At 40.5% G+C, this 14925-nt stretch overlaps 1 protein-coding gene across 1 annotated transcript in view; it reads left to right on the plus strand.

Moving 5' to 3' along the window:
* The window catches only part of USH2A (usherin), a 380108-nt gene that overhangs the window by 280680 nt on the left and 84503 nt on the right, over positions 1-14925 (plus strand). The window contains exons 49-50 of the mRNA XM_065679870.1: positions 5706-5874; positions 12317-12538. Coding sequence (XP_065535942.1) covers positions 5706-5874; positions 12317-12538 — 391 coding nt within the window. The remainder of the gene's footprint in view (positions 1-5705; positions 5875-12316; positions 12539-14925) is intronic.

The following is a 14925-nucleotide window of genomic DNA, read 5'->3' on the forward strand; positions in this document are numbered from 1 at the left end:
GGCCTATTCACCGTACATTAATTTCACAGCCAAATACAAAGAAATGCCACTGAGAATTAGATTCTGAGCAATTTAAGTAATAATCAGATCAATAATAATAATTTTTTTGTTGTGAAGTTCTCACTTTTGCTCAGGTCATTTATTGAACTTTATATATAAGACAAAAAGAGTCTAATTTTCTTCTTATGACTTTCTTTAATTCAGGAATATAAAGTGAGAGGAAAACCAGGCCTTTTATACAAATATATTTCGGAGCTACGTCTCAGGTTGTTTATTAATATGTCTTTATAGATTTTGGAGTTACATTTGGCATCATCAGCTCGCTATTGCAAGGCACTGCTAAAAAAGAAGGATAATTTCTTATTAGATAAGAAATCACCAAAATATGAGCCACTCCATCCATAGAAACTAAAGTGTTTCAGTAATAGGAATATAAGGGCGTATTTTCACAGTGCAGTAGAGCAGCATGCAGGTATTCTTCAACTAACGTTGGCTAAGCTGGGTAAGTAACACAGCCATAGCAGAAAGTGCTGACCAGCCTCCATGTAATGTTGCACTGGTGTTGTGTGCAGCCTTTGGGATCCAGGTTAGTATCTCTGCATCACACTGTGCTGGGTAAATGAACTAACTTGATCAGAGCTGTCTTGGGAATCTGCAAAACAACAAATGACCTTTTCACTACAAGGAATATGTGTACGTGCACATTCATGGGATCATGTGGGTCTGATATTAAGCCTAATGTAGACCAAAAAAAAGATTCCTGCTATTCTAAATAATCTTTGCATCAGATCAGATCCCTGCCTCTTTTTCTAGTTATCTGTAGCTTTCTGCTTCAGCATTAGAAATTGTTGTTATTTTAACTAAAGCTAGCAGTGCTATGCCTGATAATTCTTACCCTGGTATTTGTAATCAGACATGAAGTTCTGTATCTATAGAACTGTATCCTAATCTACGACATGGAGCTATAATTCTTGAGTGCAGAAGGAATTTAGAAAGGTTTTTTTTTTGTATGCAGTTTTGGAGAAAAGCTGAAAATACACTCTCATGTTTAATTTTGTCAGGTGCCATGTCCTGATAGTAACAGACCTGTTCTGCTTGGGTGTTTCCAAGCTGGCAAAAGTGACAGTCTGTTCCTAGGTGTTTTTAGTAAGGTGTGATCCATAACTCTACCGATATTTGATGTCTCAAAACAGACATCAGCTTATAGAGCTCATACCATGAGGGCTGCATAGATGTACATCAGTTAACAAGGGAAGGTACCCTAGCTTCACATATCAGGGACCATTATAGCAGCAGTGATGGGGAAAGCATTCCTGTATTACTCATGTAGCTCTTAAGCTGTCCTGCTGTTACTGGCATCCTGAGGTGAACACTGAAAATAATAAGACAGGTACAGTAAAAGAAGTAATTAAAACAGTGCCATAAAGGCCAATAATTTATCTGCACAATGGATCATGAGTATGAACATCCACAGTTAAAAGGGTCCTGACTAAAGTGCTAATACAGCTTCAGCTCTTTTTATTTTCAGTAGCAACAAACTGTGTAAATCTGCAGGTAATGAGCTAATCAAATATAACTCTGACCTTATTAGGAAGTACAGGCTTAACTCTTTACTCATTATAATTAACATGTACCATTTGTTAAAAACACCAGCAGGACTCTTCCCTTTAAGGAGAGGAGGAGCAAAATAGTGGACTGATAGCTACCCTCAAATGCACAATTTTCAGGAGTGAAAACTAACATATCTTGACATTGGTGAAGGATATTCTATCAATATTTATTAAAAATTTACTATTAATGCTACCAATATTTTGCAAATTTTTCCAAGTTCCTTCAGGCTTAGAAAACCTTTAAAAAGATCACACTTCATGTACAATGTGTGGTGTAACACACCTGAAAGACAGGAAATTAAACTCATTTTAGTAGGATAATATATAGTGATTTGTAACAGAATAACAATAATTTCTGCTTATGCATTTTAAAATCTAAGGGTGTTCCAATTACCAAAGAAGAACAGCAGTTTGAGAAGAAAAATGGGTCAGTTAAGTATACTTGGAAAAAAGAGTGTCTGCATAGACTCAGAGATAATTTAAATAGAAAAGAATGAGCCTTGCTAATTTAAAATATTCCCTCTCACATGAGAGCATGATGGATCAATCATTACTCTGGTGTTTGCTCCACAGGCAGAAATTTTTAATGAACTCCTGTAGCTAATAGGAATTCCTTAGAGTGTTTTGTGAATTGCTATTCCACAAAGTGGCTCTGGCAGCAAGCGTTTGACAAGAAGGATAAACATGGCTGCCCAGCACATCTGTTTAGTTGAGTAAATCAGTCCTAGCTCAACTGGCATGTGTCCACAAGGGCCAGGTAATATCCTTTAGCGAAGTCTTCAGCAAGCAGAGGGATTGGTGATGACACACTTTCAATTAAAAGAGAATGGTATAGGTAAGTTTGGCGTATTTTTTAAAATTGTTAAAATATCGTGTAATCCTGCCTGCCAGATTTGATATCTTGTTAGTCGGTGCTAGTGTCATGGCTGACTGGGCCTTTCCCAGGTATTGGAATAAGCCTTTCTTTGTGCCCAGCCCTTCCCAGTCCCTGTGCTCCTGGGCCAAACTCCCTCTATGGGCTTGGATGGGAGGAGAACTACAGGGCTGATTTGTGAGTACCTCAGTCTAACAATATTTTTAAGGGCTCCCATGATAGCTAAGGATGAACGTCTTGCATCATCTCCATAGATAGTAAAGATCTTCTGGTTAGCAAGCATATGTCAAGCTTTCAACCCTCTGTGTGAGATCTCGAACCTGCCTAAAATGATGGTGTCACTGTACCTGATCGCTAGGAGGCTTCTACTTTCACCTATATAGTAACAGCACCCAGTTGGGACTGTCACTTTTAGACCTAAGAAGATGAGATAATCATAACCTTCTGCCACTATAACTTTCAATCCATCTGCTTTTCTTCTTTGTCTATTACATAATTTTAGCATTACTTGAATACATTTTATTTTATGGATTCATGATGCAAGATCCTTGAGCTGAATATCAATGCAAATAGAAACTAACCATCTTTAGAGGACTGCTAAAAAAGTGTTATTTAACAATTTACAGCTGTCTACAGAGGATGGTGTGGAGCTACATAATAATAGCACCAACTACATCAATTGGTAGTGCCAGATGAGAGTCTGAATGTGTTTTAGAGCTAACTGGAGCCCTTTTTGTAAATTTTCTACAGGGTATTGAGAAATACCAAGGAGCTTAAATAATTTTTAAGAAGGAAAAGTGGCGCCTGCTGCCATTGTAAAAAACCTGGGTGTTCAGCTGGGGATTTTTTGAGGGAATTCAGGAGGAAAAGGAGAGACATCAGTAATAATGCAATCTTACCAATAATGATCCAAACAGAATGATTTAGAATTAGTACTAAAATGGCACTCCCAATGTCTGTGTGAAATACAGAGAGCAGCTGTTTCTACTGAGGATTCATAAGAAAAGCAGCGTTTCTTAAACCTGGAAACACCACATGGAAAGTAAAATGGTTGCTCAAGCATTTCAGCCTAGATAATGCCAAAGATGCTTGAGCTTCTTTAGCTGAAAGATGGAAAGATGTGAATTTTGGGTGATGTGCATCACTGAAAAGGAGAAAGCAGAAGAGGCATGACAAATGAAAGCCATGAAAAGAAGAGAAATTGGGCTAGACAGATCACAGAGGGAGACACGGTCCTAAGGGGCACACAAGCTGGGACCAAGAATGTGTGAGGAACACGGACTTGGCCTCAGATACAGGCAGGTACAGCATTTACTGACTCTGGTGTCATCTCAAGTTCAGGATGCAGCAAAAAGGACAGGATAGAGGCCATTTTTTACAAATGCCAAGAATTGTTGCTAAATGTGATCTACTCTGAGGACAGTGGCACAAACTACCATATTTTGATATTTTTAAGAATGACTTTAAATGACTTGGAAATACAGAGACACTAGGTAATCATCTAAGTTGCTTTGGAGCCAAGTGTAAATGAAGAAAAACTCAGCCTGAAGTGCGTGCCAGTCATAAAAAGATACCTAAAAGGAAGGAAGCAGAGAAGAGGTGTAAAGCAGAGTTTTATTTGACATCTTAAGTAATGATCTGGAAGAAAGAACAGTAAGTTAATTGAATTCATAGATTGGATTATATTACCAGTGACAAGGTGGACAGCAAAATAATATAATAAGGTCTACAGAGACTCAAAATTCCTGAACAGAAAATGACTAAATTCAGCTACGTTGGTAGTCTAAAACAGATGCTGAATGAGAATGTGTGCTGGAAAAGCAGAAAGCTGTGTGGCGATTCAAAGTGTATAAGGTTATAAAACCTGAAAACATAATGAGAAAACAAGAACACCTTCTGCCCTATCTCATGTTGACTTTGGGTTCCGTATTGTTTTTATGTATCTAAATTCTAACTTCAGAACTTAACCTGATACTTCCAAAGGTGATCGCATAAAGGCCATTCAAAAGTGAATAAAACAGAACATCATCTTTCTGAAGTCAGAAAAAAAGCTGTTTCTGATTTAAGAAAAGTATTAATATTTTATCTATAGGCATGTATTTGCATTAACATTGTAAACGTAATACAAGTTAGCTGTCCTGAGCGTAGTGATAGACATTTTTAAAATTTTCTTGTCAGCTAGTAATTAAAATACCTAGGGAAACAGAAGGTCCTTCAAGAGGAACACTTTCTTTTGTGGCTGCTAAAATAACCTGATTTGGAATGTGGTTCAAGTCAGGGGTGGAAGTGCAGCATGTCATAGGAAGACAAAGGAGCAACTCTTCTCCAACATCTGTGCTATCCTGACAACTGCCTTCTTTGTCTAGCTGTAGGAGGCATCCTCCTGGCTAGTACAAGTTGCCTTGAGCGTAGGTTCTGAGTTTTGAGTTTTTACAATGATTTCCCTGGCTGTTCTCTGTGATTTGCTGTGTACACAGTGTGGCATTCCATCGACACAGGAGCAAGTGTACAAATAATTATTTGATTATTCAGGCATATCATTTTCTCGACAGCACCTTGAAGAAGCCCGCAGTTAAAAGACCTTTTCAAAGTTCATTTCCATGTAATTTTTTTTAATTTTTTTTTTTTTAAAAGAGCCCTTACGTAAATACTGATCTCTTCAGATCACATTGTCTGAAGAACTGTGGTCATAAATAAGTGATCATGTGATCATGAAGAAGAAAAATCCAGTTATTTTTATGTGATAGAAGAACCAAGAACTCCTCATATTGGGGAATACTAATTTTGAGTTTTATCGGTTTAGGGTGACATGTTTTACCATAAATAAATAAATAAATGAATAAATGAGAACTGGGAATAAAATAAAAGGGTAGGGTGATGGTAAATTATATCTACATATTGCAGTCTACTCCACATTGAGAGACTCAAACAGCCTGCAAGGCAAACGAAGGTGATTCGTATTAATGGACTATTTTATTAATGTTCGGTATGATTGAAGGCCACAAAATAGCAGTGTTCTGTCAGATACACACTAGTTTATTGAAGTCTGATAGTGCTGGAGGGCACAGGATTTTAGCCAAGTTACATTTTATTCAATTGCAGTTATATTAGTGTCCGTACTAGGATGTTGTACACGTTTTTTATGTATTGTTTTGCAGAGAGCATATTATGTTCTGTTTAACAGATATTGCCTTACAGATATTTTTTTTAACTACTTCTAGGTATGCTGTAATGGGATTCTGCACGACAATAAACCTGGCTTCCAATGCTGTGAGGACAAGTACATTCCATTTATTCTTAATTCACCAGGGGTTTGCTGTGGTGGTCAGGTACATGCTGTGCAACCAAAACATCTGTGCTGTGGTGGTTATTACACTAAGGTATCAGTAGGTAAGAGACAACTCCTTTCCAGTGCTTGAAAGAAACAAAACAGCAAAGTTGATATGTCTGTTAAACCAAGGGGAATGAAAACATAGCAATAAATGTGAGATTTATCAAGATTCCTAGGTGTCTCTGAGACTTGTGTTCAGTGGGATAAGCAGAGAAAATTGCACTGACTTTGTCTTCTAAACGTGGTATGCTCTATTTATACGAGAAAGACTTAACTGATGAAACCTGGTGATTTGATCATTTCTCAGAGAACTAATTTATGCCAAACTATACTTAATTGCATTAAGTGATGCATAATGGGAAGGGCAGTTCTGCTTAACAGGAGCACCATCAGGCAGTTTAGTGGTGCAGTTTAGTTCTCTGCTTGGCTTGACTTGACCCCATGTGTTTTTCCCTAGCCATTTCTTTCGTGGAGTGATTGTTTGGGATATTATGAATTATATCACTTCAGCTTCTTTCTGCATTGTCTACTCTTTGTTTCTAACAGTGTTACAGATCAAATTATACATCCTACATATATTATCTTGGATGGAAATTTATCGTTTCCATAAGGCTGATCATATGTTTATGCTCAGAACTGTTTGGGAAGTTTGCCAAAACTCTTTCTGTCATATTGTCTAGTGTTCAGTTTTCCAGTTTGTTGAAGGCTTTTTGACATGGAGAGGGGAGGAAAAGGGGGGAGGAGAGCCCTTTCAGGGGGCAGTGTTCAGAGCATATATCTCTTTGTAGGCAATTGTGAGGTCAGGAGCTAAAACGCCTTCATTACTCATGCACTGGCACATATTCCCTCAGCTCAGAAATGCTTGAATTTTTGCCAACACATTCAGCACATCCCAAGTTCTGATCCTTGGAAAAGTAATTCATATATCACAATATTAGAATACCTTCCATGATGTCATCAGAAAAATGCTATCACATGGAAGAACCAGAAAAGAGAATTCTGCTGGCCTCATTAATCTCAATGTACTGAAATGGAGAGATTATACTGTCACCTCTGTCCCCATCCAGTGGTTTGCGTTAAGTAGCTCAATGTTTACATCAAGAAAGAAAAGCACAGTGAAACAAAATGTCTTATGTCTGAAAATACTTCTTGTTCAGTCAGCAGCCCACAGGCATGAATAACACGGAATGTTTGAACATGATTTTAAACTCTTTCTTCCCACATTCTCTTTTTTCGATACTCTAAAGGGCAGGAACATGAACAATGTTGGTCACTTTTTTATTTTTTATTTTTATAAATATGCTAATAACCACAAGCTAAATGTTAATGTAGGTCACTTTTTGATAAGGATAACAATTAACTGGTAAGACTGCATGGTAGCTTTCAGAGAGAGAACGTTTTCAAGCCTAGCTTGGAATGGATCCCATTTTGAGAGGTTAATGAGGTTACTGATCCTTTGTCTCTTATGTCTAATAGTTCTTTAAAAAAAAGGTTTAACTCCTGATAGATGTAAGCTACATTCTGTGTTTTAATACTTTCTCTGTGTAGCAACTAAATTAGATTCTGGAGAATGCAGGAAAATATGCTGAAGTATCTAAATAGATTATATCTATTATGCTCTAAAAAATTGGTCTCATCTTTTTTTGTTTATTATGGACTTTATTTGATAAAATTATTTATATAGGAAACTCTCTAAGCATACATATTTCCCAGATGTTGTTTGGCCAGCTTGATAGCTGTAGATGTACTGAAGCACACTGGGCTGAAGGCATGCAGATTACAAATTAGGAAGGCAGAAATCTCAGTTTCTGAAACAGTAGCACACTGTCGTGGTTTAAACCCAACCACAAACCTCTTTTACTCACTCCCCCCCTTCTTGCCCTGTCCCTGCTTCTGGAGGGACGGAGAGGAGAATCAAAAAGAATGCAACTCCCACGGGTTGAGATAAGAACAGCCCAGTAACTAAGGTATAACACAAATCACTACTGCTACCACCAATAATAATAGTGCTAAAGGAAATAACAAGAGGAAAGAATACAACACCTCAACACCAGCCGACCAATAACTCGCCCCACTCCCCCCAGCCGAGCACCGACCGATACCTCGTCCAACCCTGCCGACCCTCTACCCCTTCCGGGTTAACTCCAAGTTACATCCTGGGCATGACGTGCTATGGTATGGAATACCTCTTTGGCTAGCTTGGGTCAGGTGTCCTGTCTCTCCTTCCTCCTGGCCTCCCCTCCTCCCTGGCAGAGCATGAGGCTCAGAAAGTCCTTGGCCAGACCAAACATTCGAGCAGCAACTGAAAACATCAGCGTTATCAGCACTGTTCCCAGGCCAAAAGATCAAAGCACAGCACTGTACTAGCTCCTAAGAAGGAGAAAACTGACTGCTGCTGCTCAAACCAGGACACACACAAAGAAGTACAAACATCCATCCCAGAATTAAAATGGGAGGAGAGCTTCTTAAAGCACAGCAGAACAAATAATGCTACTACCACGCAGGCATCTCTTTGGTGAGGAACTTGTGGGGAAAGGAAGGCAGTGTCCTCCCTCAGCTGTTACACTTGCACCACATGTCTATTCCCAACAAAAGCTGCATTGGGTTTAGGGATGGCTCTCTGTCTGTAATCCCCAACCTTTCAGAACAAAAGGACTTCAGATACTACTTTTGATGAGAAAAATTAGTTTTAAACATCAAACACATTTATTAACAATAAGGAATGAAAATACTTTAATCACCTCTGTTACCCATCTTCAACAGCAGAACAAAAGCCTTACTCCCAACTGACTTTCAAGCCACAGAAAGCATTGCAACACAGAAAGGTAATAGGAAGTTGTAACTTTTAGAATACGGGATCAGCTCAAGTGCAGACACTAGTAAATGAAAATTATTGCCATTTACCTTAGTTTTTGTATCCTTTATAGCAGTATCTACTCCCTTCGTACTTCACAGTTTATCCCTGTCCAGCCAGCCCACCCCACCTATAGTGTTGCCATTATTGGCATACCCTAAAGCCTTTTTCTGCAAAAGCTTATGCTTTTGTTTAAGTAGCAGCCAAGCCCACTGATTGTGATAGTGGTTTCTAATTTTTAAAGTGAGTTTAATCCTTAAGTTCTCTGGGAGATGAAGTACTGAACAACCCTGAAAACCTCCTTAAGCAGTGTGAAGTAGTTTTTCAAAGCAAGTTTGGAGTGACTCCAGCCAATGAGCTGGCTTCATTTGGAACTCGGCTCAGATGCCTCTATTCAAACACCCGTACTATGGGGAACAAGAGGAATTAGAGATGTGTGCGCATCTACAGGGTTATGATATAATACGTAGCACAAAAGCATGGTGGGATGGTTCCTATGACTTGGAATGGAAGGTTACAGACTCTTTAGAAAATACAGGCCTGGCAGAAAGGGAAGGGGGAGTTGCTATTTATGTTAGGGATAGGCTGGAGAGTATGGAACTCTGTCTGGGGACAGGTGATCAGTCAACAGAGAGTTTGTGGATCAGGGTTAAAGTGATGGGAGACATTACTGTGGGGATCTGTTACAGACTGACTGATTGAGAGGACTCTGTGAATGAAGTGCTCTATAGACAGATAGCAACAGCCTCATGCTAGCAGGCCCTTGTTCTCATGGGGCACTTCAGCCACCCTGATAACTGTGGGAGGGGCGGTGCAGCCCAGCACAAGCAATCCAGGAGGTTCCTCGATTGTGTGGAAGACAACTTCCTTCTGCAAGTAATAGAGCAGCTGACAAGGAGAGGTGCTGTGCTTGACCTTGTGCTCACCGGCAGGGAAGGGCTGGCTGGAAATATGACACTCCAGGGCAGCCTTGGTTGTAGCAATCATGAGATGGTCAAGTTCGAGATCCTCAGGACACTGAGAAGAGCATGCAGCAAGCTCACTGCCCTGGACTTCAAGAGAGCAGACTTTCGCCTTTTCAGGAACCTGCTTAGTAAGGTTCCATGGGATATAGCCCTAGAGGGCAGGGGGGCCCAAGTCTGTTGGTTGATATTCAAGGATCACCTGCTACAAGCTCAGGAGTGTTGCGTCCCGACTAGAAGGAAATGCAACAGTAGGGCCAGGAGACCTCCTTGGATGGATAAGGAGCTGCTGAGGAAAATTCAAAGGAAAAAAGAGGCTTCTACAAGGTGGAAGCAAGGACAGTTGGCCTGGGAAGAATACAGGGATGCTGCCTGGGAAGCTAAGAACCAGGTTAGGAAAGCTAAGACCCAGTTAGAATTAAACTTGTCTAGGGATGTGAAAGATAACAGGAAGGGATTCTATAGGTACATTGCAAATAAAAGATAGACTAGGGACAATGTGGGCCCTCTCTGGAAGATACCGGGAGAACTGGCTACTCTTGATTTGGAGAAGGCTGAGGTTCTTAATGACTTCTTTGCCTCAGTCTTCACTGGCAAATGCTCCGACCATACTACCCAAGTCTTGAAAGGCACATGCAGGGACTGTGAGAATGAAGACCTTAGGCCCACTGTAGGAGAGGATCTGGTTCGAGATCGTCTTAAGAACCTGAACGTGCACAAGTCCATGGGACCTGATGAAATCCATTTGCGGGTCCTGAAGGAGCTGGCAAATGAAGTTGCTCAGCCAATGTCCATGATATTTGAAACATCATGGCAGTCAGGTGAAATTCCGAACAACTGGAAAAAGGGAAATATAACCCCCATTTTCAAGAAGAGGAAAATGGATGACCCAGGGAACTACAGACCAGTCAGTCTCACCTCTGTGCCTGGCAAAATCTTGGAGCAGATTCTCCTGGAAGGCATGCTAAGGCATATGAAAAACAACAAGGTGCTTGGTGACAGCCAGCATGGCTTCACTAAAGGGAAATCCTGCCTGACCAATTTGGTGGCCTTCTATGATGGGGCTACAGAACTGATGGACAAGGGCAAAGCAGTTGATATCATCTACCTGGACTTGTGCAAAGCGTTTGACACTGTCCTGCATGACATCCTTGTGTAAGCTGGAGAGACGTCAGTTTGATGGATGGACCACTCGGTGGATAAAGAACTGGCTGGATGGCCGCACACAAAGAGTTGTGATCAATGGCTCAATGTCCAGCTGAAGACCAATAACAAGTGGTGTCCCTCAGGGTTCAGTGTTGGGACCAGTCTTGTTCAACATCTTCATCAATGACATGGACAGTGAGATTGAGTGCGCCCTCAGCAAGTTCGCCGATGACACCAAGCTGTGTGGTTCGGTTGATATGCTGAAGGGAAGGGATGCCATCCACAGGGACCTTGACATGCTTGTAAGGTGGGCTGATGCCAACCTTATGAAGTTTAACCATGACAAATGCAGGGTCCTACACCTGGGTCGGAGCAATCCCAGGCACAGCTACAGACTGGGCAAAGAAGAGATTCAGAGCAGCCCTGCAGAGAAGGACTTGGGGGTGTTGGTTGATGAGAAAATGAACATGAGCCGGCAGTGTGCACTCACAGTCCAGAAAGCCAACCATATCCTGGGCTGCATCAAAAGGAGCGTGACCAGCAGGTCGAAGGAGGTGATCCTGCCCCTCTACTCTGCTCTTGTGAGACCTCACCTGGAGTATTGTGTGCAGTTCTGGTGTCCTCAACATAAAAAGGACATGGGACTGTTGGAACAAGTCCAGAGGAGGGCCACGAGGATGATCAGGGGACTGGAGCACCTCCCGTATGAAGATAGGCTGAGAAAGTTGGGGCTGTTCAGCCTGGAGAAGAGAAGGCTGCATGGAGACCTCATAGCAGCCTTCAAGTACCTGAAGGGTGCCTATAGGGATGCTGGGGAGGGACTCTTCATTAGGTACTGTAGTGACAGGACAAGGGGTAACGGGTTAAAACTTAAACAGGGGAAGTTTAGGTTGGATATAAGGAATAAGTTCTTTCCTGTTAGGGTGGTGAGGCACTGGAATGAGTTGCCCAGGGAAGCTGTGAATGCTCCATCCGTGGCAGTGTTCAAGGCCAGGTTGGACAGAGCCTTGGGTGACATGGTTTAGTGTGAGGTGTCCCAGCCCATGGCAGGGGGGCTGGAACTAGATGATCTTGAGGTCCTTTCCAACCCTAATTATTCTATGATTCTATGATTTTGGAGGAGGCATGGAAATTTTTTGCTGAGAAGCAGGCTGACTATGCTGCTAATCATAGCAAGAACAAAGTCTTTATTTTGTAGCTGCCTCCACTTAAAAGTTTTTCAGTTGTACAATTATTGTATGTACAGAAAGTATTTTTGTTGCTCTCTCGGTTTGTCTTTGTCATGCTTGCATTTGGATATCATACAACGTCTTGGCCCTGAATTCATGAATATGTGTTTCTTTAATTATTATTACAAATTATTATAATACTTTCATAGCATTCTGATATACTGAGTGATTCCTTTCCTTCAAGTGGAATATTTTGTACATGAAGCTACTAGTGTGTGAAACCAAACCTGTTGCTGTCAGAGGAAAGCCTCTCAGGGATTTGAAGAGCAATAAATGCATAAAGTCTTCAATTGTATTCTTAAATTGACAGGAGAAGTATGTTGCCCTAATGAAGAGCAAAACAGAGTTTCAGTTGGAGTTGGTGACTCCTGTTGCCAGGGAATGCCTTACTCCATATCAGGCAATCAAATCTGCTGTGGTGGAACCCTCCATGACAGTTTCAATCAGCAGTGCTGTGGTGGAGAAGTCATAAGCACAGATTTGGTCTGTTGTGGTGATGAAGAAAAAGGGACTGCACACAGACCTGTCACAGGTACGTGATAAGTTTTCAACAAAGTCAGTCTTCATCTTTCTAAATCTCTTCTGACATCAACCATTCAGCAGTGACACACTCAGATGTAAGGTGTGTGTGCCAATTTGTTGAAATGGTGTTGGATTTTACTCACGTGTTCTGATAGACTACAAAATGGTGAGCCTTCAATAACCTTTCCTCACCTTCATCCAAAGGCTGCAGGGATTGGAGACACCAGAAAAATTTGAAAGGAGTGCATGATCTTTCATTATGCCAGTCAGAAAACAGGAACAGTCTCCTCGTAGTGAGTAGAGCCGAGGTTTGACTTAGCCACCTTGTGTGCTGCCATGCATTCTAGTGCAGGAATTTTCCATTCGCTCTAGAGATGTGGGGTTAGTTACCTAGAAACTGAAGATTGCTACACTGTCTGTTTGGTGGTCTATGTGCCTTCGCTTGTGCATCTACATAGGGGTAAGCTATTGCAGTTGAAAATTTAACAAAACTTAATCCCTAGCACTAGACACATGCTCATATGGTGTATCCCATTAATCTCCTGCATACCACAGGAAATTAATCCATCATTCAGAGGTACAATCTGAACCCTACTTCCTCATAAAGCACTTTGTGACTAGCTGGTGACAGAGATTGGAGGTATTGTTACAGACCCTATTCAGGTATTTTCATGTATCCTTTCTTTCCACAGTTATTAGATAAAATATATATCATCAGCCTTAGGCTTTCTCAGCCTGACAAAAAGGCTTCAGAAACAATTGCAGTCTCAAAGGGGAGCCTTATTTCAAAACACAGAAATAATGAAGGTTTAGTACCCAGTTCTGCTTGGTGTACAAAGAAGAGTGATGCAGTGCTTTCGCCATATGCCAGTTTGAGCCTCTAGTTATACAACTAAAGATCTTTATGTATAGCTAAGAATCCAGACCTGAAGGCTGAACTCCTCATTTCCCCCAAAATGAGCTTTATCTTCAGTTTCCTTTTTTTACATTCACTGGATCCTTCAGCTGCTGTGGTATTAGAAATGTTCTAGTTCTGAATTGACTGCCAGGAAAGCCTGATCAGAAGAGAGATTGCCATACATTCTGGAGTCTGTCTACTATCCTTCCCTTCCAGTGGTGACTCATGGATTGAACAGCACTGCTTGCATGATTTTAACTCACCCTTACTGTGATCCCTAATTGTGCCTGATCTCCAGCATCTACACAGGCTCACAACATCAGCTCTGAACAAGGCCCTCTTGCATAACCACACATTATGTGGCTGCCACAAGACAGGGCTGGCTCATAAAGCATCTCTTTATGTACTTTATTACTTAAACTCTTTTATTTGCCTGCAGGAGCCCTTTAACAAAATCACATTGAATTGACTTTCTCACACCAAATCAAATCTCCCTGGTCCCAGTTCAGTTGTCTTTGTCAATATGTATTTTATAAATGGAGTGAATTAACAGATGCTGTTGGAACAGAACTGCTGGGGTAGTGTTTATGTTTTTACTACTCTCTCTGGGCAGATGAGTTGTGTAGGAGTGTAATACAGGTACCTTGGGATGAAAGTTATGTTCTTCATTTCAGTATATATATATTGTTAAATTTTTTTTTCTTAAATATATATATTTAGAAAACCTTTCTATCCCTCTTTTTAAAATGTGTTTAGCCTATAGTGCTCTATCATTTATACCATTCTTCATGAGAATGGGTCAGGATGACATTTTTTTTTGGCTATTATAGAAGAAAACTGCTTTTTCATCACTTACAGGTTTTCTGTGAGGACTTTATGCTGTGAGCCAGCATACAGCTGAACACAAATACAGGTTTGAAAGATGAATTAGTGCCATAGTTGAAACGAGATGGTGTTCTTTTGCATTAAGCATAGAATAGGTTATGGTTCCTTATTATATGGTATACATCATGCTCAATATGTTTTTCTTAATTTCTTAGAGTAATTCAGCCTTGCTAAATGCATCATGAAAATGCACAAGCTAGACACAAAAATCTACTGGCTCCCTATCCCTACTATTGTAATGATTCTAATGGAAAAAATATTCTCACATTAAAACATAATTTACCTATCATTATCAAATACATAAGTAGAATTTTACAAGAATATGGTAGCTGGAAATCTGATCTCAGTGCCTAGAAAGGGAAGAGGTATCAGGGTTGCTTTATGAAAAGCAAAAGTGCTTCTGAAGCTCATTTTGGTAGTTGGCAGTGAATGCCATGTTAAAAATATAATGACCATTTAAAGCTTTTTGGGGTGGAGTTTTAATTCCTTGAAAAAAGTCATACAGGAAAAACATGATCACTAAATGTGCAAACCTTGTGCACATCCTTATTTTGTTGCACCAGTTGTACACAACATGTGTCTGCCCAATCTAGACCCAGGTTTGCGCTGAATGT

Source organism: Lathamus discolor, chromosome 5 (genome assembly GCF_037157495.1).
Source record: "Lathamus discolor isolate bLatDis1 chromosome 5, bLatDis1.hap1, whole genome shotgun sequence".
NCBI classification, from domain to species: domain Eukaryota; kingdom Metazoa; phylum Chordata; class Aves; order Psittaciformes; family Psittacidae; genus Lathamus; species Lathamus discolor.